Source organism: Sminthopsis crassicaudata, chromosome 6 (assembly GCF_048593235.1).
Source record: "Sminthopsis crassicaudata isolate SCR6 chromosome 6, ASM4859323v1, whole genome shotgun sequence".
NCBI classification, from domain to species: domain Eukaryota; kingdom Metazoa; phylum Chordata; class Mammalia; order Dasyuromorphia; family Dasyuridae; genus Sminthopsis; species Sminthopsis crassicaudata.
Window position 1 is genome coordinate 251,446,762 of NC_133622.1, and position 23,066 is coordinate 251,469,827.

Sequence of the window (23,066 nt, forward strand, 5' to 3'; positions counted from 1 at the left end):
GCTGCTCCCCCTCTGCAGTTAGGGTCCTCCTCACATTCTCCTCCTCAGCCCCTTTCCGGGCCTCCTTCTGCCTCTTTTCTTCCCCCTTCCCCTTCACTCCCCAGCCTCCCTCCTCCCCTCCTCCCTCTCTCCCTCAGTGCCGGGGTCTGTGCTGGGGCTGTTGGGGAAGGAGCCCTGGGGTGAGAGGGGGAGGCTCCCCAGGAGTTCAGCCAGGCAGGGGGCATACAGGGGCTCCCAGAAGGGGCAGAGGACGAGTATTGTGACCACAAGCCAAGCCTGTCTGGGAGCACCCCTCCCGCTGCACAGATGGGAAATGGCTGCCCTCCTCCCGCCCCCAGACTCTCCCTCCTTTCCTGATCTGTCCTTCCACTCCCACCTCTCCTTCCCTTCTTGAATCCTGCCAGTCCCAGGGCCCCCCCCAAACCCCCTATCCCCCTTGGTTTCTGTGCCTGCCTGACAGCCGCTCCTCTCTCTCTCTCCCCCCTCTCTCCCACTGCCTCTCCCTCCCCCATCCCACCGCCCGCAGCAGCGACCCCTGAAGCAGTCTCTGGGAGGTTCCCTTTGCCGGGAGTCCCACTGGAAGTGCCTCCTGTTGACCCTCCTCATCCACTCATGTGGGGCCGTGGTAGCCTGGTGCTGGCTGGCCACCGTCCCCCGGCTGGCCATCGGCGCCGGCCTCTCGCATGGGACCCCGGCCACCTACCAGGCCAGCCCCTGCTCAGATGGCTACCTGTACATCCCGCTGGCCTTCGTCTCCCTTCTCTACCTCCTCTACCTGGCTGAGTGCTGGCACTGCCACATGAGGGCCTCGCGGGCGCCGCGCACGGACGTGGTCACGGTGCTGGCCCTGATCCGCCGGCTGCAGCAGGCCCCGCCCTGCGTCTGGTGGAAGGCCACCAGCTACCACTATGTGCGGCGGACCCGGCAGATAACGCGCTATCGCAATGGCGACGCCTACACCACGACCCAGGTCTACCACGAGCGGGCCGATAGCCGGACGGCGCGGGGCGAGTTCGACTACTCGGCGCACGGCGTGCGCGACGTCTCCAAGGAGCTGGTGGGGCTGGCCGAGCACCCCGCCACGCGCCTGCGCTTCACCAAGTGCTTCAGCTTCGGGAGCGCCGAGGCGGAGGCTGCGTACCTCACGCAGAGGGCCCGCTTCTTTGGCGCCAACGAGGGCCTGGACGACTACCTGGAGGCCCGGGAGGGGATGCACCTGAAGGACGTGGACTTCCGTGAGTCGCTGATGGTGTTTGCAGACCCCCGCAGCCCCCCATGGTACGCCCGGGCCTGGGTCTTCTGGCTGGTGTCTGTGGCCACACTCTCGTGGCCGCTGCGTGTGGTGGCTGCCTACGGCACGGCCCATGTGCATTACCAGGTGGAGAAGCTGTTCGGGGCCAGCTCACCGCCCCCTGGCCACGCCCCCGGAGGCCCCTCGCTGTCCCGAGTAGCCACCGTGGACTTCACGGAACTCGAGTGGCACATTTGCTCCAACCGGCAACTGGTGCCCAGCTACTCGGAGGCCATGCTGATGGGCCCTGGGTCCACGGCCTACCTCAGGGGCTGCCAGCGCTGCCGCCGCTCCGTCAGCAGCAACTCGCTGCCCCCCTCCCGTGCCAGCGGGCCCCGCCTACCCTTCAGCCGAAGCCGGCTCTCCCTGGGTGGCGGGAGTCGGGCCACGACGGGGGTCTTCCGAAGTCTGAGCGGAGGGCCGCTGGCTCGCCGGGGGGAAGACACCGAGCCCTTGGAGAGCCCCCCCTGCTACCAGGATGCTCTCTACTTCCCTGTCCTTATCGTCCATGGAGACGGGGGTTGCCGGGGGGATGGGCAGGGTGCCATGTGAGCACCCTGAGCAGAAGTCGGGTGTCGTGGCGCCGGGGCCCGGCGGGGGATCCACACACCCGGGGCCCCAGTGAGTGATCGGTTTTTGCAGAGACCCAAATGGCAAACGCTCCTGGCGGGGGGGGGGTGGGGGGCAGGGCACGTGGAAGCCATGCTTGGACATGGTGATGGGGAGGCTTGGAGCCAACAGAAGGTGGAAGAGAGATGGAGTTTCCCTCAATCCCGGCTCCTTGGATGTTTTCCCCAAGAGCTAAGGGCCCGTCTGGGGCCCAGGTCCTGGGGAGCAGGACTACAGCAGGGACCGAGATCGTCTTGGAGCGGGTTGGGGGTTGCTAGGGAGATGTTTACTTGGGGCCAAGGGCCCATTTCCCTTGGGGAAAATCTCCCCTCTGGGGCCGGGGCTCCAAGACACTGCGAAGCATTCAGACCAAGGGGAAGGGGCATCTCCTGCTCCGGGAGCTCTGTTCATCCACAGCTTCTGCTTCCTCGATCCTTTGGGGTGGACCCCCTTTGCCCTCATGGAGAAGCACAAAGGGGAGCAGGGGGCTGGGGGGCTTGGTCCCGCCCTCCCTGGGGCTCAGAATGAGTGACGAGACCCAGGCCCAGGGCCTGAGGCTTCTGCCGAGCTCATGTCTGCCGGAGCATGGCCGCTCCCAGGACCTCCAGCCTGGCTGACCCAGCCCGGGCTAGGGGAAGGGCCTACAGGCAGCCGCCCGGTGCCGTGCTAAAGGGGGCAGTGGGGGAAAGTGGCAGGAGGTGGCCCCCCCTCCCTCCTCTCTCCAGTTCATTCTGCACCCCCGTGTCCCATCCAAACACTTGCTCTTCCTGGGGGACCCTTCTCAGACTCCTCCAGCTCCCTCATTATGAGCACCTCCAAAGTGGGCTTTGCTTGTCTCCTCCCTCCTCCCCTCTCGTTCCCTCCCATGAGACACCCTCCTCTCTTCCCCTCCTCCCTCAGGAGGCTTCCTCTCTCTACTGTCCTCCCCCCAAGGGAGCCAGCTGGGGTAGGGGGAACTGGGGCAGCATGTGGGCCCCCCGAGGCTCTGAAAGCCCCCTCTTTTCCTTAATGTCACGACTCCCACTCCCGGGGGCGGCTTCATCCAGGTGCCCCCTGACGTCTCCTTCTGTGATTCCTGTCCCTGGCCAAGGTGCCCCCCTGAGGACCCTCCGGCTCTAACCCCTCTGGGGAGACGTGGGCTCTGCCGGCAGGAGGCCCCCGGGCGACCAGGAAGAAATAAAAGTATGAAACAGCTGAGCTGCCCCTCCTGCTTTCTGAGTGTGGGGCTTGAGAGAGAAGGCCCCGGGGGGCTCGCAGCAAGGGGGAAACTGAGGCCCGAGCTGGAGGCATGATGCAGGCCCTGGCGTGCCCGGGCGGGGCCTCTGGCAGGGAGGACAGCTCCCTTCTTACTCTCTCGGGCTCTGTGGGGGCTTCGTGGGGGCCTCTCCAAGGACGGAAAGGAAAGGGAAGGGACGTGCTGGCCCCTCAAGGAACAGCGACTGGGAGACTGTTTGTGGTCACAGCAGAGCTCTCTGCCCCCCACCCCCCAAAGCATACAGAACTTTACACTTGGGGACATAGAATGTCAGAGCTGGGGGGGGGCCTAGAAATAGGGGATGTCAGAGAGGGGGTGATCCCTGAACAGGGAGCACAGTAGGCCAGAGTGGACGCATCAAGGCAGGCCAGATGAGCTGAGACGGGAGGACACAAAGTTTGGGGGCCCCCGGGCGTGTGTGAGAACATTGAAGGCCGGCGTCCTGGGCCCAGGGCTCGGGAGGAGGAGACGCTGGGCCGGGGCCACGGAGACGGACCCAGAGCCGATAGTGGCGGAGGAGGCAAGGACTCTGTGGGCGGCTGAGGAGCCACCGCTTCCTACCTGCGTCACCAGCAGAGGGCCCGTCATCCCGCATCTTCAGGAGGCCACAGGGTTTCCTCAATCAGTGGAGGATGAGAAGCTGCAGGCCAGAGCACAAGGATGGCTACTGGAACCCGAGCTGTCCTGTCCGGGGAGAGGGCGGGCTGTCCCCGGGCTCTCCCTGCTCTGGCTGGAAAGGGCCCTGGAACAAGCCTTGCCAGGGGACCGGCCTTCTCCCCATTTCATGCCCACTTAGGAACAGATGGGGAAGCTGCCTCCATCTCTTGATTAAGTTACACCCAGGCCCCTGTGCGCCCGGCCCATCCATCCAAAGGACAGGCCTGGGCCAGGGAAGGCAGAGGAGGCCTGGACCACCCATGTGTTCATGTGGGAGGCGGCGGGGACTCGGGGGCCTCGGGGCTTCCCCGTAATGACAGAGAAGCTGCCCTGGGATGACCTTGAGCAACTTGTGGCTCTAATTTCCCCATTAATGAGATGGCTGAGGGTCCTTCCAGTGAGGGGCTGGAAGAGAGGCTGGAGCAAAAGCCGAATACCCGGCTCAGACCTGGGTGTGGATCCTGCCGCTGTGGCCTGGGGCACTTTGGCTCTCAGTTGCTTCCTCTAGGACACAGCCTGGGATCTCCGCTTCCTTCCAGGTCTGGTAACCATGAGGCTTCTCGGCCATCCCCGAGGCCCTGGTACTTGCGTCAACAAACGTCCATGGGGAAGCCCAAGTCCCACAGGCCACTGCTAACTGCTGTGCGTGCACACTCACAACACACACACACACACAGCTGAGTTAAAGTCACTGTTCCCCCCATACTTATCAGCAAGTGTTTATTGAGTACCTACTATGTGCCGACAGTTTGCTAGGGATGGGAAATACAAGACCCAAGCAAACAGCAGGGCCTCTGGGCCGGAGTCCCAACTTGGTCTCTTGCTTGGCCTGGAACGGTCAGTCAACATTTATTAAGCACCTACTACGTGCTGGGCCCTGAGACAATTTAATGGGGAGGCCCCAGAGAAACAAATATCGAGTACACAGAAGCTAAAGACCAGAGGAATGGGAATTAAGGGAAGGAGGGCACCGGATAAGGGGGATTGGGAGGCTGCTGGTAGAGGGGGGTCTTAGCTGAGATGGGGAGAGGGGAGAGGGGGGAGGGGGGAGGGAGAGCTTCCCAGGGAGGGGCTGCCAGAGAAAGCCCAGAATCAGGAGAGGAGGGCCTCCTCGGTTGGGAGGCCAGAGACCCTGGAAGGAGGACTTGCTTAGGAGTCATTGGCCTTTAGTAAGCAGGGAGAGAGCTGGGCTTTACAGCCTCCCTTTAGCGGCTGGATGGAGGCGGAGGGGGGGGGGGGTGAGGCAGGCCGACCTGCCCCCAAGAGTTATCGCGCCTGCCCAGGCTGAGATGCTACGGAGCTGAAATCGACAGGCCTTGGCTTCAGCTCGGATTGACCTTCGGGGCCCCTTTCATGAGGCATTTAGGGCCTGGGTCAGGGCGACTGCGGCCGCGGCAGCGGGCCTCCCGGGGCTGGGAGCTGGGGAAAGCGGACAACCTGGGCTTCTGCCGCAGGACCACGAGGTGGCGACAAAGTCTCGCTCTCGGAGGCTACCCGGAGCCCCGCCCCCAACAGGCGCCCAACAAACGTTTGCTGGATTGAATAGAATTTTCGTTTCCCCCCGTTTGGACTTTGCGCCCCGGGAGTTGAGCGGGATAGGGGAGGGGGTCCCCGGGAAAAGAGAAAGGTTCTCAGGCTGGCCCCCCTAGAGCAAAAGCTTCCCCGGGATCTGGCCCCGTGGGGAATGAACTGCCCCATAACAGGAGGTCTCCAAAGAGGGGTGCCCTGCGGGGATCCTGCTGACTGGACTAGGTGACGTCCCAGGCGGAGACCCCCGGCCCGAGGCCGCAGAGCGCCCCAACATCCCAGACTCGGGGGGCGGGGCCTGCGGCTGGGGAGGCTCGGCTCTCGGGGGTGGAGCCTGCGGGTTCCGATTGGAGAATATCAGGGTTTGTGGGCGGGGCGAGCCCTGGTGGGCGGGACCCACGGGCTGGGGGCGGGGACTGCACCCACTCCGCATCTGGTGCTCATTAGCGGGTGACGAGGAGCCCTCGGCGGCCCCCTCCCCAACAGCCCCGGCGAGGCCGAGTTAACTCCTTGGTGCCCTCGGAGCTTCTGGGGAAGGTCCCCGCCGCGCCCCGCGAGCGCACACTCGGTCCGGGCTCCGGCCCTCGGACCTGGGCAAAGCCCTGGGCCCTGCCCCCTCCCCCACCACGGTCACTGCGCCCGTCCCCGCTTGGGCCCGGGCTCTGCACCTGCCACTGCCTCTGGCGCGCCTCCCTCCGGCTGTCATCCCCGGCCCAGCCCTTCCCCAGCTCTCTGCGCCCCTCTGGCAGTCCTCTCCTCGGTCCGTTATCCTAGGCCGACACGCCCCCTTCAGCCCGTGACCTCTGACCAGTCTCTCCGTCTCCACCGACCCCTCCCCTCCATCTCTGTGCTCTGGACGCTCAGCCCCGGGCCAGGCTTCAGGTCCCGGCCTCCGGAGCTCGTCCCAGGACCGGGAAGAGAACGGGCTCCTCCTCCTCCTCCTCCTCCCTCTGTCTGTTTGTCTCTTTCTCTGTGTCTGTCTGTCTCTGTCTCTGTCTGTCTCTCTCTGACTCTTGTCTCTCTCTCTGTCTCTGTCTTTGTGTCTGTCTCTCTCTGTCTGTTTCTCTGTTTCTCTGTCTCTGATTCTCTCTCTCTGTCTCTGTCTTTGTGTCTGTCTCTCTCTGTTTCTCTGTCTCTCTCTCTGTCTCTATCTTTGTGTCTGTCTCTCTCTGTTTCTCTGTCTGTCTCTGATTCTCTCTCTGTCTCTGTCTTTGTGTCTGTCTCTCTGTCTGTTTCTCTGTTTCTCTGTCTCTGATTCTGTCTCTCTGTCTCTGTCTCTGATTCTCTCTCTCTGTCTCTGTCTTTGTGTCTGTCTCTCTCTGTTTCTCTGTCTCTCTCTGTCTCTGTCTTTTTGTCTGTCTCTGTCTCTGTCTCTGTCTCTGTCTCTGTCTCTCTGTCTCTGTGTCTGTCTGTCTGTCTCTGTCTCTGTCTCTATCTCTCTGTCTCTGTCTCTCTCTCCCTCCTCTTTCTTCTCTCTCCCCCTCTCTCCCCACTTCCTTCCCCACCCTCTTCCTCCATCAGGCTCCAGGCTGGAATCCCATGTTAGAAACTCAGGCAGGATCTGGGATCTGAAGCCCGTCTGGTTTCAGTTAGGGGAACGTGAGAGCAGAGACTACTCGGGGCCAGGCCCCTCCCTCCCTCTGCTGGGGACCTCAGCACCCCCTCCCATCCTGGCCTCTGCTAAGACTCCCCTGCTGTGCCCTGTCCCCTCCCCCCAGACTCCCTCAGGGAGGCCTCTCTGGGAACCTTTGGCTGGGCCTGTGAAGGCCGAGCCAGTCCCAGGCTGGGGGCTGGGGGCTGGGGGGTGCTCCGGGTCCCCTCTCTCCTCTCTGCTACAGACCTGCTTTCTCAGGCTCCCCCCCCCAAGGGAAGGGGATGGAGGCCCCAGGGGGAGGCGGGGCTGCGGCTGAGATGCTCAGCCCTGCTTGTAATTAGAGACCCTAAATGCTGGGATTGGGAAATTACAGGGACTGTGGGGGATTCAGATGCCCGGCCCGCTCCACCAGCCCCGTGGGCCCCCCAGGAACAAATCGGCCCTGCAAGCCTGGTCCCCAGCTTGCCCCACGGCTGCCCTTGCTCTGGGTCTCTGCTTCCCTCTAAAACCGGAGCCCCCGTGATCCAGAACCCGGCTCTGCCCACTCAGAACTCCTGAAGCCCATGTCCCCAGACCCACTCCTTCCTCTCAGCCAAGGGGGAGTAAGAAGGTCCAAGAGGAGAGCTTTGGGAGGGCGCCTGGTGGGACCTGCAGCCAAATCAGCGCTGGGAGCCAAGCCAGGGGAGTCTCTCCCATCCTCTCCCCTCCGAAGGCTGCCCTTCACTGCCATGTCCCCGGCCCCAGGCCGGCTCAGTGCACCCCAGAGCGGGGCCCGAGAAGTCGGGGTCTGCGGGGGACGGGCGCTGGGAGCATCCAGGCCCCCTTCCTGTCCAGCCCGGGAGATGGAAACAGGGAGCGCCCTGGCAGGGAGGACCCGGGCCCCGGGGGCCCATCCTTCCTCTAAATCTGCAGGCGCTGTCCCCCCTCCCCCCCGCGGTGGCCAGAGTGAGAAAAGAGCACTAACCATCTGGATTCTAGCTGGGGACTTCAGGAGTCCCTGGCCCCTCAAGAGGGCTCGCCTCCCCCACGCTCCGTCCCTCCAGAGCTTCCGGGACCTGATGTTCTTTGCGGCTTGGGGGGAAGGCCACGAGAACCCTACTTCTCCCTCCTTGTTCTCCTGTGCCCCCCCCAGCGGGCCCTTTCTCCCCCTTCTTTCCAGGGATGCCTCTCCTCCTCCTCCTGCGGCTGCTCCTGGGGGCCCCGGCCCGTGGCCATATGACAAGCAGAGCTGAGGGTCACCACCCCATTTATTGGAGAACATTCTGGGCTCCCGCCCAGGCCCCCCCTCCTCCCACCCGGCACTGACTGGCCCGGGGCCGGGGATTTCCCCCTAGTGGAGAGGCCTGGAGGTGGGCCCGGGACCTGGGGAGGTGCGAGCAGAGAAGGCAGGGTGGCCCGGCAGGCCCGGCGCCCCCTGGGGAGTGCAGTGGCCCACGTCCGGGTCCTGGCAGGGGAGCTGGGCCAGGTGTGTCTGTCGAGGGCAGTGAGTGTCCATGGTGGCGAGCTAGGGGCATCGGGGGCGGCATACCTGGGTCCCCCCAACCCCATGGGGAGTAGTAGTGAGTGTGGGTCTGAAGGGGGCAGCTGGCTCCCCCATCAGGCCCGGGGTGCAGTTTCCTGGGCTTCAGTCTAGGAGGGTCCCCCACCCCCCCGTGTCCACGGGAGAGGGGCTAGCTCCTTGAAGGTCCGAGGAAGGAGGGGTTCCCATCCTCCTCCTTCCCGCCAATCACACACTGGTTCTGCAGGTCATGACCCCTGACAGGCTGCCCCCCTTGGGCTCAGTCTCCCCCTTGGCCCCCGAGTTTGTGATCCAGTGGTAACAGTCTGTGATGCTTTTGTTGGGGGCCCGGGGCCCACAGCGGGTGCAGTACACAATCCCCACGGCCAAGAAAATCACCAAAAACACGCAGGTGGGGACCAGGAGGGCCACCAGCAGCCAGCGGTCGTCCCTGCGGCTCCGGCTCCGGGCCGTGGGAGAAGGCAGGGAGGACCCCAGGACGTCCAGAACCGGGCCGGGGTCTGGGAGGGCGCTGGGGGTGTGGGAAGCACTAGGAGAGGAGGGGGGCCTGCTGGGAGCTTTGGGACCAGAGGGGGAGAGGGAGGGGGGTGAGGAAGCTTGGGGCCTGAGGGACTGGGAAGCAGGGGGCCGCAGGGTCTGGTCCGTGGGAAGGGGAGCAGGGACAGAGGCCGGGGTGACGGGGAGGCCGGGGGAGGAGAGAGCCGGTCGCAGGGGCCTGAGGGGGGCCAGGCTTGAGGGGAGTTGAGAGGTGGAGGGGAGAGGAGGCTTGGTAGCGGAAACCAGAGGGGGCTGCCGGGCAGAGGGCACAAGGCGGGGGGCCCCGGGGGCAGCAGGGTGCCCGTGGGAAGGAGGCAAAGGGGGAGGAGTGGTAAGAAGGCCAGGGGACTGTGGGGCAGGCAACCAGGGAGCCCTGGTGGCAGAGGGGGCAGGGAGCCGGTGTGCAGGAGGTAGGGGATGGTGGGTGCCAGAGCCCATGGGAGGTCTGGGAGTTGGAGGCAAAGGGGGCCGGGAAACAGGGATGCCCGGGACCTTCCACACGGGAGGGTGGGTGGCAGAGAAGGCGGGGAGCTGGGAGGGAGGGGGGGGAGGGGGGCGGCTTGCAGGGATCACGGGGAGCCAGCGGGCGGGGGGCAGCCTGGGGGGCCGAGTGATGGAAAGCAGTGGGGGGAGGTAGGGAGATCTGGGGGGGATGTAGAGAGGGGGCCGAGTAGGGCCGACGTGGGGAAGCAGGGGTCTGTGAGGCGGCTCAAAAGCAAGCAGCGGCCGTGTGGGCTCCAGCCACGGGGGCCCGGCGGGCTCGGTCCAGCCGCCGTCGAAGCCGTCCCAGCCTTCGTCGTCGTCCTCGTCCTCCTCTCGCGTGTCCCCTCCCAAGGCTCCCTGGCCCGCTCCCAGGGGGCTGCAGCTGATGCCGTCCGGCTCCAGCTCATGCCCTTCGCTGCAGTAGCACTCGAACCCCCCGACATAGTTGACGCACATCTGCTGGCACACGCCAGGGATCTGGCACTCGTCTGTGTCCAGGCAGCGGTGGGGGTCCTCGTCCGCCGGCCGGAAGCCCAGGCGGCAGTGGCAGCTGTAGCCGCCGGGCCCGCCTGGCTCGCACTGCTGCTCACAGGGGGCCTCGGCGCAGGGGTCCACGCAACCGCGCCCGTCCACGTCCAGCTGGAAGCCGTCGGCGCAGCGGCAGGACACCCCGCCGGCCTCCCCGTCCACGCACTCGTGCTCACAGCCGCCGTTGTCCAGGGCACAGCCGGCCAGGCCGGGCCCAGGGCCCGGGCACACGGGCCCCCTGCGGGACCAGCCCACGCCGCCCTCGGGCCTCTGCATGCAGAGCAGGGAGGCGCTGCCCCCCTCGGAGCAGGGCACGTCGGCCACCGAGCCGAAGGGCAGCCAGTCCAGGGCGTCCGTCACCAGCTGGAAGGGCGTGGTGTAGAAAGTGGGGCCCTCCTGGCCCTCCTCGGTGGCCAGGGCCGGGCAGGCGGCCTCGAAGCCGAACTGGCACAGGTAGCCATCCACGGGCAGCGTGCAGGAGCCCTCGCGCCACAGCTGCCCGCCCCCAGCCTCCATGGCCACACAGCGCAGGGCTGGGCAGGCCCCGGGGCCCGCCGGCGAGGCCCAGTTGGTGAAGGCCGTGTCCTGGTCCCCCGTGGTCCAGGTGAAGCCCCGCAGGGGGCGCTGGGGGTGGCACTGGCGAGGCTGCCGCTGCAGCCCGATCCACAGCAGCCGGCCCGGGGCTCCCTCGGCCTTCTGGCCCGCCAGCAGGCCCAGCCGGTGCGCCTCCTCCGGGGTCTTGGGGGTGGCGAGGTTGCCCCCCAGCTCGCGGCAGGCCCTCCAGGCCTCCAGGAAGGTCCTGCGCCGGGGGAAAAGCACGTAGCAGCTGCTGGGCCCGCAGGAGGCCGCAGCCTCCTCCGGGGCTGGGGGGCCCTGACCCAGAGTGGGCCCCAGGGCCGCCCAGGCCAGGAGTAGCTTCAGCATCGCTGTCCCCCGACAGACTGGCCGGGCCAGGCCCCTCCAGCCGCTCTTGACAGGGGGAGGAGACTGGGGCCTCCGGGCAGGGGGGGGAGGGCGGGACTTGGGGCCCGGTTCCCTGCCCTTGTAAGGCGAAGTCTGGGGAGGCTGCCAGCTCCCCCTGCTCCCCCCAGGGACCCGGGGCAGGAAACGGCCTGGGCGGGAGAGAGGGGAGAAGGGGAGAGAGCAGAGGTGTGATGGGGGGCAGCGGGGGCTGGAGGTATGAGGGGGAAGGGGGGCCGCAGGGCATGGGGGACAGGCAGGGGAGCCTGCAGGGCTGGGGGGAGAGGAAGCAGGGAGGGCCAGGGAGCCCTGGGAATGAGGGGCAGTAAGGCGGGGAGAAGCAAGGAGGAGGAGGGGGGAAGGAAAGGGAGGAGGAAGGGGAGGAGGAGGAGGAGGAGGAGGAGGAATGGGGAGAAAGGGGAGAAAGGGGAGGAGGAAAGGAGAGAGGGGAGGAGGAGGAGAAAGAGGGGGAGGAAGGGGGCTGGCCATCAGAGCAGAGAGAAATATGGTGGGCTGGAGGGGGGGATCTGGGAAGGAGGGGGATGGGACTGGCTGAGGTTGGAGGAATGATCCCCCCAGGCCTGGGAGGGGCCGATTGCAGGACTCTCCCAAGATGAGCTCCTGTGTTTACCACAGGCCCAAACATTCCCTCAGCAACACACACTCTGACATGTTAACTCTCAGTCACACATGCTCTGACATGTTAACTCTCAGTCACACATGCTCTGACATGTTAACTCTCAGTCACACACACTCTGACATGTTAACTCTCAGTCACACACACTCTGACATGTTAACTCTCAGTCACACATGCTCTGACATGTTAACTCTCAGTCACACATGCTCTGACACGTTAACCTCCCTTGTACATCTCTGACATGTTAACTCTGAGTCACACACATGCTCTGACATGTTAACTCTCAGTCACACATGCTCTGACATGTTAACTCTCAGTCACACACACTCTGACATGTTAACTCTCAGTCACACACACTCTGACATGTTAACTCTCAGTCACACACGCTCTGACATGTTAACTCTCAGTCACACACATGCTCTGACACGTTAACCTCCCTTGTACATCTCTGACATGTTAACTCTGAGTCACACACATGCTCTGACATGTTAACTCTCAGTCACACACGCTCTGACATGTTAACTCTCAGTCACACATGCTCTGACATGTTAACTCTCAGTCACACACGCTCTGACATGTTAACTCTCAGTCACACACTCTGACATGTTAACTCTCAGTCACACATGCTCTGACATGTTAACTCTCAGTCACACATGCTCTGACATGTTAACTCTCAGTCACACACGCTCTGACATGTTAACTCTCAGTCACACATGCTCTGACATGTTAACTCTCAGTCACACATGCTCTGACATGTTAACTCTCAGTCACACACACTCTGACATGTTAACTCTCAGTCACACACGCTCTGACATGCTAACTCTCAGTCACACACGCTCTGACATGTTAACTCTCAGTCACACACATGCTCTGACACGTTAACCTCCCTTGTACATCTCTGACATGTTAACTCTGAGTCACACACATGCTCTGACATGTTAACTCTCAGTCACACACGCTCTGACATGTTAACTCTCAGTCACACACTCTGACATGTTAACTCTCAGTCACACATGCTCTGACATGTTAACTCTCAGTCACACATGCTCTGACATGTTAACTCTCAGTCACACACACTCTGACATGTTAACTCTCAGTCACACACGCTCTGACATGTTAACTCTCAGTCACACACGCTCTGACATGTTAACTCTCAGTCACACACGCTCTGACATGTTAACTCTCAGTCACACATGCTCTGACATGTTAACTCTCAGTCACACATGCTCTGACATGTTAACTCTCAGTCACACACACTCTGACATGTTAACTCTCAGTCACACACGCTCTGACATGTTAACTCTCAGTCACACACATGCTCTGACACGTTAACCTCCCTTGTACATCTCTGACATGTTAACTCTGAGTCACACACATGCTCTGACATGTTAACTCTCAGTCACACACGCTCTGACATGTTAACTCTCAGTCACACATGCTCTGACATGTTAACTCTCAGTCACACACGCTCTGACATGTTAACTCTCAGTCACACACTCTGACATGTTAACTCTCAGTCACACATGCTCTGACATGTTAACTCTCAGTCACACACACTCTGACATGTTAACTCTCAGTCACACACTCTGACATGTTAACTCTCAGTCACACACATGTTCTGACACATTAACCTCCCTTGTACATGCTCTGACATGTTAACTCTGAGTCACACACATGCTCTGACATGTTAATTCTCAGTCACACACGCTCTGACATGTTAACTCTCAGTCACACATGCTCTGATATGTTAACTCTCAGTCACACACGCTCTGACATGTTAACTCTCAGTCACACACTCTGACATGTTAACTCTCAGTCACACACTCTGACCTGTTAACTCTCAGTCACACACTCTGACCTGTTAACTCTCAGTCACACACGCTCTGACATGTTAACTCTCAGTCACACACTCTGACATGTTAACTCAGTCACACACATGCTCTGACATGTTAACTCTCAGTCACACGCATGCTCTGACATGTTAACTCTCAGTCACACACGCTCTGACATGTTAACTCTCAGTCACACACTCTGACATGTTAACTCTCAGTCACACATGCTCTGACATGTTAACTCTCAGTCACACACTCTGACATGTTAACTCTCAGTCACACACGCTCTGACATGTTAACTCTCAGTCACACATGCTCTGACATGTTAACTCAGTCACACACGCTCTGACATGTTAACTCTCAGTCACACACTCTGACATGTTAACTCTCAGTCACACACACTCTGACATGTTAACTCTCAGTCACACACACTCTGACATGTTAACTCTCAGTCACACACGCTCTGACATGTTAACTCTCAGTCACACACTCTGACATGTTAACTCTCAGTCACACATGCTCTGACATGTTAACTCTCAGTCACACACTCTGACATGTTAACTCTCAGTCACACACGCTCTGACATGTTAACTCTCAGTCACACACATTCTGACATGTTAACTCTCAGTCACACACGCTCTGACATGTTAACTCTCAGTCACACACTCTGACATGTTAACTCTCAGTCACACACTCTGACATGTTAACTCTCAGTCACACACATGCTCTGACATGTTAACTCTCAGTCACACGCATGCTCTGACATGTTAACTCAGTCACACACGCTCTGACATGTTAACTCTCAGTCACACACGTTCTGACACATTAACCTCCCTTGTACATGCTCTGACATGTTAACTCTCAGTCACACACACTCTGACATGTTAACTCTCAGTCACACACACTCTGACATGTTAACTCTCAGTCACACACACTCTGACATGTTAACTCTCAGTCACACACATGCTCTGACATGTTAACTCTCAGTCACACACACTCTGACATGTTAACTCTCAGTCACACACACTCTGACATGTTAACTCTCAGTCACACACATGCTCTGACATGTTAACTCTCAGTCACACACTCTGACATGTTAACTCTCAGTCACACACACTCTGACATGTTAACTCTCAGTCACACACATGCTCTGACATGTTAACTCTCAGTCACACACATGCTCTGACATGTTAACTCAGTCACACACACTCTGACATGTTAACTCTCAGTCACACACATGTTCTGACACATTAACCTCCCTTGTACATGCTCTGACATGTTAACTCTCAGTCACACACATGCTCTGACATGTTAACTCAGTCACACACACTCTGACATGTTAACTCTCAGTCACACACATGTTCTGACACGTTAACCTCCCTTGTACATGCTCTGGCATGTTAACTCTCAGTCACACACATGCTCTGACATGTTAACCTCCCTTGTACATGCTCTGGCATGTTAACTCTCAGTCACACACATGCTCTGACATGTTAACCTCCCTTGTACATGCTCTGACATGTTAACTCTCAGTCACACACATGCTCTGACATGTTAACTCTCAGTCACACATACGCTCTGACATACTGACCTCTTCACCCATCGCTCCCCGCTGGACATGTGCTGCCCGTGTGACTTGGGGCAGGTTGCTCGCCCGGCCAGTCCCCAGCTTCCTCTGGGCCGCCAGGCCTGTCAGAGGCTCTGAGGACCGTCCCTCCCGGGCTTTTCTGCTCCCTGACACTCACTCTTCCCACTACACACGAGTTCTGAGATACTAACCACTCCACTTCTGGCTCCGCCAGGCCAAGTACGTGCCCGCCGTGACCTTTGCCCTCTGGGCCTCCCTCCCGGCCACTGATGCTCTGCCGTGTTACTTGGGCTAACATACTGACCATCCCCGTCACCCCCGGCTTTGACCGAGGAAGCTGCTCGGCCTCCGACCCGCCGCCCTCCTCGTTCCAACCATGAGCCTCGTCCTTCAGCCCTTCCTTGGTCCTTCGCCCCCCCCCCCCCCAGGTCTTCCAGGGCCCCTCCCCAGCAGAAGAGGGATAGTTCTCTTTGGCTCTGAGAGGAGGAGGGAAAGGGAGGAGGGAGCCCTCACAGGAAATGCCTCTCAGGCCTCTCCCTCCCATCTTGACCCCTGGCAGGCCGGGGTCAGGGGCCACAGACCGGGAGAAGCAGAGGCCGGATACGCAGGGTCAAGGAGCCAGGGTCCAGAAGGAGGTCGTTGTGGTCCAGCCACACAAACCCTCACACACAGACACGTGATGGCACATAATGCTTTCCAAACGAAGCAGAGAATCCAGAGGCCCAGGGAGGACGTGGGCAAAGACACAGACTACTCCCTGCACATGCCCCGAGGGCCTACTGTGTGCCTGTGCCTTCCAGGCCCGGAGCCCTGTGACCCTGGGTGGTGATTTTACTCTGCTTGCCTCAGTTTCCTCCTCTGGAATAGGAGCTGGAGAAGGGAATGGCCCCCGTGCCAGTCTCTGCCCGGAAGACTCGGGCCCGGCAGCACAGCGTGCCAGGTGTGGTCCTGGGCACCTCCAAACAAAGCCAGGCCTGGGGTAAATGAGAACTAGCGCCGGCTGCAGACACAGAGTCAAGGAGTCCCCCCCATAGAGAGCCCTCATCAGGACCCCGGACAGAGCCCGGGGGCGCAGGGCAGCAAGAAAGGCCTTTGGATTTCAAGAAACATTTCTAAAGGGCCAGCTTGGGACTCTGTGCTCAGCAGAGGGCGCAAGAAAGGGGGGCCCAGACAGTCGCTCTGGTCCTCGGAGAGGGTTTTCAGCCAGAGAACCCCAAGTGGGCAGTTATTGGCAGGGGGATGGAGGAGGGGGACTTGTGGAGGCTTCCTACAAAAAGTGGAGCTTTAGCTGGAATTCAAAGGAAGCCGGAGGTCAGAGGTCAGAGAGGAGGAGGGAGAAGGCCGCAAGCTGCCCCAGGGAGCACCCTGTTCTAGAGGGCTTCATTGGAGGAAATGAGGTCCAAGGAGGCTGGGGGGTGGGAGGGGACCAACAGAGCATGTTCCTGGAGGCCAGAGGGAGTTCCTGAGCAGGGTGGGGGGCATGATCAGACAAGGGCTTGGGAATGTCCCTAGGGCAGCCAGGCTATGCAGCACCAGCCCTGCAGTCAGGAGGTCCTGGGTCTCAGACACTTAACACTTCCTGGCTGTGTGACCCTGGACAAGTCACTTAAGCCCAGTTGCCTCAAAAAAAAGAAAAAGAAAAAAAAGGAATATCCCTTCATGGAGACTGAATGCAAATCAACACATGCTATATTCACTTTTTTCCCTCTCTAGTGGTTTTTCCCTTTTGTTCTGATTTTTCTCTCCCAGCATGATTCACAAAGAAATCTATATCTTCAAAATTAATGTATATGTACCAAAAAACCCCACAACAACAACAATGTTTTTAAAAAAGGAATAATCCCTTCAGAAACTGAGGATGGGCTGGAGTGGGGGGAGACAAGGCAGGCGGAGACCCCCAGCAACCCCAGACACAGTCCAGGTATGAGGTGATGAAAGTCTGCACCGTGGCTGGCGGGAGTAAACGGGGGAAAGGGATGATGGGACCACTGCCACAAAGAGATTCACGGAGAGATCATGGTGACTTTGGAGAGGGGATTTCCAATGGAATGATTTTGGAAGTGAGACTGCAGAGGGAGAGGAGAATGACAGTTTTATTGTATGAATAAAGCAGTGCAGTTGGGAGCAGAAGGAACACAGAACCTTGGGGAAAGACTCTCCTCGAGGATGTCTTGGGTACGATGTGGTCACCTTGGAATGTCGCCGTACAAAACGACGAGCTGACAGGCTCAGAGTAAGGGGGGAGCGGCCTAGGGAGGAAGATGCTGTCCACCCTCAGAGAGAGAGAGAGGTGATGGGAGCAAATAAGAGGAGGGAGGTTCCGATAGGTGTATTTGTGGGGGTGTTTATGACCACCTAGGTTTGTGTGTACACACGACCATGTATGTATATGTACATATGTAAGAATCAGCTCATACCTGGATGTATCTGGGGCTGCTGGGAGTCTCCGCCTGCCTTGTCTCCCCCCCACTCCAGCCCATGCTCCACTCAGTCGCTGAAGGGATTATTCCTTTTTAAAAATTTGTTTTATTTTTTCTGATGATAGGTAGGAAGCTCTGGGACAGGGAGTAGAGCCGTTCCGGGGACTTTCTAAGGATTGCCCGGCAGCAGCAAGAGCCTGGTAAGGTTAAGTGATGTGTTGGGAGCCGCGATTTCTCCAGCTCTGTGAGCAGGAGGGAAAGCAGGAGGAAGAATGCAAGCCAGTGGTTGGTGATGAGATATAAATGATAGTTATTATTACTAGCTGTTGTTAAGAACACTCGATGGACACTCTATACCGACAGAGACTACCCACGACATTCAGGGGCAGCAAGCCTAGTGGAAGGAAGTGGATGATGTCAGAAGCAGATACTCATACCCCTGCAGTACTGGAAATATGAGCTATCCTGGTGTGCTATTGTGTCACAGCTATTCTCCCTCTTCCCTCTTTTGTCCCTTTGTTTCCTATTGATGTGTGCCCTATATGTGAGTATCTTTACCAGATATTCTCCTGTAAGCATTCCCCACATATATACATTGACCATAAGTCCTCCTTTCAGTGTGTCCTTCTAAAGAAAAACAGATAGATAGATAGATAGATAGATAGATAGATAGATAGATAGATAGATAGATAGATGATAGATAGATAGATAGATAGATAGATAGATAGATAGATAGATAGATGATAGATACATGGATAGATAGATAGGTAGATGGATAGATAGATGAATAGATGGATAGGTAGATGGGTAGATAGATGGATAGATAGGTAGATGGGTAGATGGATAGATGGATAGATGGATAGGGAGAGGAGTACATAGATAGATATAGATAGAGAGACGGATGGATAGGGTAGATAGATGGATGGATAGATAGATAGATAGATAGATAGATAGATAGATTAGACAGATACATAGATAGATAGATAGATTAGATTAGACAGATACATAGATAGATAGATAGACAGATAGAGTAGATACATAGATAGATAGATAGATAGATAGATAGATAGATACATGGATAGATAGATAGGTAGATGGATAGGTGGTTGGGTAGATAGATAGATGATAGATAGATAGATAGATGGATGGATGGATAGATAGGTAGGTAGATAGATAGATACATGGATAGATAGATGGATAGGTGGATGGGTAGACAGATAGATGGATGGATAGGGTGGGTACACATATAGATAGATAGATAGATAGATAGATAGATAGATAGATAGATAGATAGATAGATAGATGATAGATACATGGATAGATAGGTAGATGGATAGATAGATAGATACCTAGATAGATAGATAGATAGATAGATAGATAGATAGATGATGGATAGGTAGATGGGTAGATAGATAGATGGATGGATAGATAGATAGATAGATAGATAGATAGATAGATGATAGATACATGGATAGATAGATAGGTAGATGGATAGGTGGTTGGGTAGATAGATAGATGGATAGATAGATGATAGATACATGGATAGATAGGTAGATGGGTAGATACATAGATGGATAGGTAGATGGGTAGATACATAGATGGATAGATAGATAGATAGATAGATAGATAGATAGATAGATAGATAGATAGATAATAGATACATGGATAGATAGATGAATAGATGGATAGGTAGATGGGTAGATAGATGGGTAGATAGATGGGTGGGTGGATAGATAGATAGGTAGATAGATAGATGAACAGATGGATAGGTAGATGGGTAGATAGATAGATAGATAGATAGATAGATAGATAGATAGATAGATAGATGGAAAGATGGATAGGTAGATGGATAGATAGATGCATGGATATATAGGTAGATGGGTGGGTAGATAGATAGAATAGATAGACAGACATATAGACAGACAGGTAGATAGATGATAGATACATGGATAGATAGATGAATAGATGGATAGGTAGATGGGTAGATAGATATATGGATAGATAGGTAGATGGGTGGGTAGATAGATAGATAATAGATACATGGATAGATAGGTAGATGGGTAGATAGATACATGGATAGATAGGTAGATGGGTAGATAGATAGATGGATAAGTAGATGGGTAGATAGATGGGTGGATTCATTGATAGATAGATAGATAGATAGATAGATAGATAGATAGATAGATAGATAGATGGAAAGATGGATAGATAGATACATGAATATATAGGTAGATGGGTGGGTAGATAGACTGATAGAATAGATAGATAGACAGACAGACAGGTAGATAGATAGATAGATGATAGATAGATAGATAGATAGATAGAAAGAAAGAAAGAAAGAAAGAAAGAAAGAAAGAAAGAAAGAAAGAAAGAAAGAAAGAAAGAAAGAAAGAAAGAAAGAAAGAAAGAAAGAAAGAAAGAAAGAAAGAAAGAAAGAAAGATAGATAGATAGATAGATAGATACATGGATAGATAGATGAATAGATGGATAGGTAGATGGGTAGATAGATAGATAGATAGATAGATAGATAGATAGATAGATAGATAGATAGATGGATAGATAGATACATGAATATATAGGTAGATGGGTGGGTAGATAGACTGATAGAATAGATAGATAGATATATAGACAGATAGACAGACAGACAGACAGACAGATAGATAGATAGATAGATAGATAGATAGATAGATAGATGATAGATACATGGATAGATAGATAGATGGATAGGTAGATGGGTAGGTAGATACATAGATAGATGGGTGGATTTATTGATTGATAGATAGATAGATAGATAGATAAATGAATATATGGATAGGTAGATGGGTAGATAGATAGACAGAAAGATGAATAGATAGATAGATATATAGATAGATAGATAAATGAATGAATATATAGATAGGTAGATGGGTTGATAGATAGATAGATAGATAGATAGATAGATAGATAGATAGATAAATTAATATATAGATAGGTAGATGGGTAGATAGACAGATGGGTGGATAGATAGATGGATAGATGGGTGAATGGATAGATAGATAGATAGGTAGATAGATAGATGGATAGGTAGATGGGTAGATAGATAGATGGATAGATGGGTAGATAGATAGATGGATAGATGGGTAGATAGATGGGTGGATGGATAGATAGATAGATAGATAGATAGATAGATAGATAGATAGATAGATAGAAAGATGAATAGGTTGATAGATAGATAGATAGATGATAGATAGATAGATAGATAGATAGATAGATAGATAGATAGATAGATAGATAATGAATATATAGATAGGTAGATGGGTAGATAGATAGATAGACAGATAGATAAATTAATATATAGATAGGTAGATGGGTAGATAGATAGACAGATGGGTGGATAGATTGATGGATAGATAAATAGATAATTGGATAAGTAGATGGATAGATAGATGGATAGGTAGATGGGTAGATAGATAGATGGGTAGATGGGTAGATAGATGGGTGGATAGATAGATAGATAGATAGATAGATAGATAGATAGATAGATAGATAGATGCATAGAAGGATGGATAGGTAGATGGGTAGACAGATTGATAGATAAATAGATAGAAGATAGATGGGTGGGTAGATGGATAGATAGATAGGTAGATAAATAACAGGATCAAATGAAAGTTGTATTTATGCACATAAACATGCATACATTTAGCACTTGAAAACTTTGAAGTACTATATAGATGTTAGTTATTGTTATTATCACAAGTGCTCTTCATCCTATTCTATGACCATCTAGGTTCCCCTATGTGTGTGCACCTCTATGAAAGTTCCTTTAGAAGGGGCAGCTAGGTGGTGCAGTGGATAGAGCACCAGCTTTGAATTCAGGAGGACCTCAGTTCAAATCTGGTCTCAGACACTTAACACTTCCTAGCTGTGTGACCCTGGGCAAGTCACTTAACCCCAGCCTCAGGGGGAAAAAAAAAAAAAAGAAAGAAAAGAAACTTCCTTTAGAATGTCTATTTATGTAAATGTCATTGTTTTGAATTAAGTGTGTCCTCTGGTTGGCCATAAAAGCAAACACATTGGTGGGGGCTCATAAACTATCTTGTTTTTAGTGGATTTGAACACACAAATTATCTAAAACCTGGTCTGGGTTATCTGGGTATTTGAACTTCTGTTTTAAGCACCTGGACTCCTTTTTAAACACCTGAACTCATATTCAGGTCTGTCTCATTCAAGTAGAAGAATTGCCACTGAGAGTGGAGAAATTGGCAAGGAACATGGTATTATCCAGGATAGGGACCTGGAAGGGCAGCAGCAAAGTCTTCTGCAAAGTAGTAAGATGATACTATTATTAAAGGAATAAATGATGATACATGTACATTAATTTTAAAAACACAGATTTCTTTGTGAATCATGTTTGGATTCTATATTATGGGAAATATGTATGTATCTCCTTGCTTAATTATAATCTGCTTAAGGTTGGGGGGAGGAAAGGGAAAAAATAAAAAGTGGACAGCAGAGATCAAAAGAAAGCCAAGGAAGCACAGAAAAATGGACAGCTTTGAAAACGACGTGTAGTCTTTATTATCCAGGTTCTCTAGAAATGGAAATTGATTGTTTTATACTGAAGTGGAGCCAGTGCTGGGGATGGCTTTCCACCAAGTTAGCCAGTAGAGACAGGAGAGAGAGAAGGCAATATCTGGGCTGGAGGAGAGGGGCCTCATCAGAAGGTTTCTTAGGGGGAACACGGGCATGTTTCTGGGCCCCAGAAAACCAGCCAGGAGTCAAGGGGGAGGAGGACTGGAGACGGATGATGAGAAGGTGAGAGAATGGAGGGACAGAGAGGGCAGTGCCTGGAGAAGATGAGATGGACACGGGGATTTGTGGGGGCCAGGAGAAGGGCCTTGTGTGGGAGGAAGGGCTGGAGGCAGCTAGGGGAGGGGAGATGAGAGGGAGCTCCTGGGGAGAGGCCCTGGTTTTCCAGGGCATGGAGGGGGGCCGCAGGAAACTTGGGGCAAGGTAGGAAGCTCTGGGACAGGGAGTAGAGCTGTTCAGGGGACTTTCTAAGGATTGCCCCGCAGCAGCGAGAGCCTGGTAAGGTTAAGTGATGTGTTGGGAGCCGCGATTTCTCCAGCTCTGTGAGCAGGAGGGAAAGCAGGAGGAGGAATCCAAGATCAGTGGCCAGCGGTTGGTGACGAGATATAGGGCCAGGGACCAGACTGGTCAAGATAGGGAAGAGCAGCCAGGTGATGGCCTGGGGCGAGCTAGGGGTCAGAGGTGCCTCTGTGTGCCCCCCAATACTTAGTGAAGTCTGAGGGCTGAGCCTGCCGGACTGTAGCCAGGGAGACCTCCCCCCCAAAACTTACCAACGGGGTGACCGTCGGGGCAAGCTGGCTGTCAGTCATGGTGGAACGTCCTGCTGAGCGAGCAGAAGCGCTCTGGCTTGGTCAGAGCAAGTTTGCCCAGGTACACGGCGCCCGGGATTTAGTGCTGGAAGTGCTTTGGAGGGCATCCCCGCCACCTCTTTTCCAGAGAAAGGGAGGGCCCAGGAGGTCAGAAGGGTCACTCCGGATGCGCCCAGCTAGGACCCCTCCTCTGCTGCGTCCCCCGAGCCCCCTCCATCCCCCTCCATCTGGGTCCCAGCAGGAACAGGGT

General features: G+C 55.4%; 2 protein-coding genes across 2 annotated transcripts in view; one reads left to right on the plus strand and one right to left on the minus strand.

The window, feature by feature from the left end:
- Positions 1-3,094, plus strand: part of TMEM151A (transmembrane protein 151A) — a 7,252-nt gene extending 4,158 nt beyond the window's left edge. The window contains exon 2 of the mRNA XM_074276260.1: positions 527-3,094. Within this exon, the coding sequence (XP_074132361.1) occupies positions 527-1,843 (1,317 nt within the window). The 3' untranslated portion in view covers positions 1,844-3,094. The remainder of the gene's footprint in view (positions 1-526) is intronic.
- Positions 3,095-8,509: 5,415 nt separating this feature from the next.
- On the minus strand, positions 8,510-10,967 carry CD248 (CD248 molecule). Its single transcript, XM_074276259.1, has one exon. The coding sequence runs from the start codon at positions 10,922-10,924 to the stop codon at positions 8,660-8,662; it is 2,265 nt and encodes a 754-aa protein (XP_074132360.1). The 5' UTR covers positions 10,925-10,967; the 3' UTR covers positions 8,510-8,659.
- Between the last annotated feature and the right edge of the window lie 12,099 nt (positions 10,968-23,066).

What these genes read in the sequence shown, in the direction of transcription:
- CD248 (XM_074276259.1), bottom strand. Translation starts at nt 10,924, where the DNA reads ATGCTGAAGCTACTCCTGGCCTGGGCGGCCCTGGGGCCCACTCTGGGT.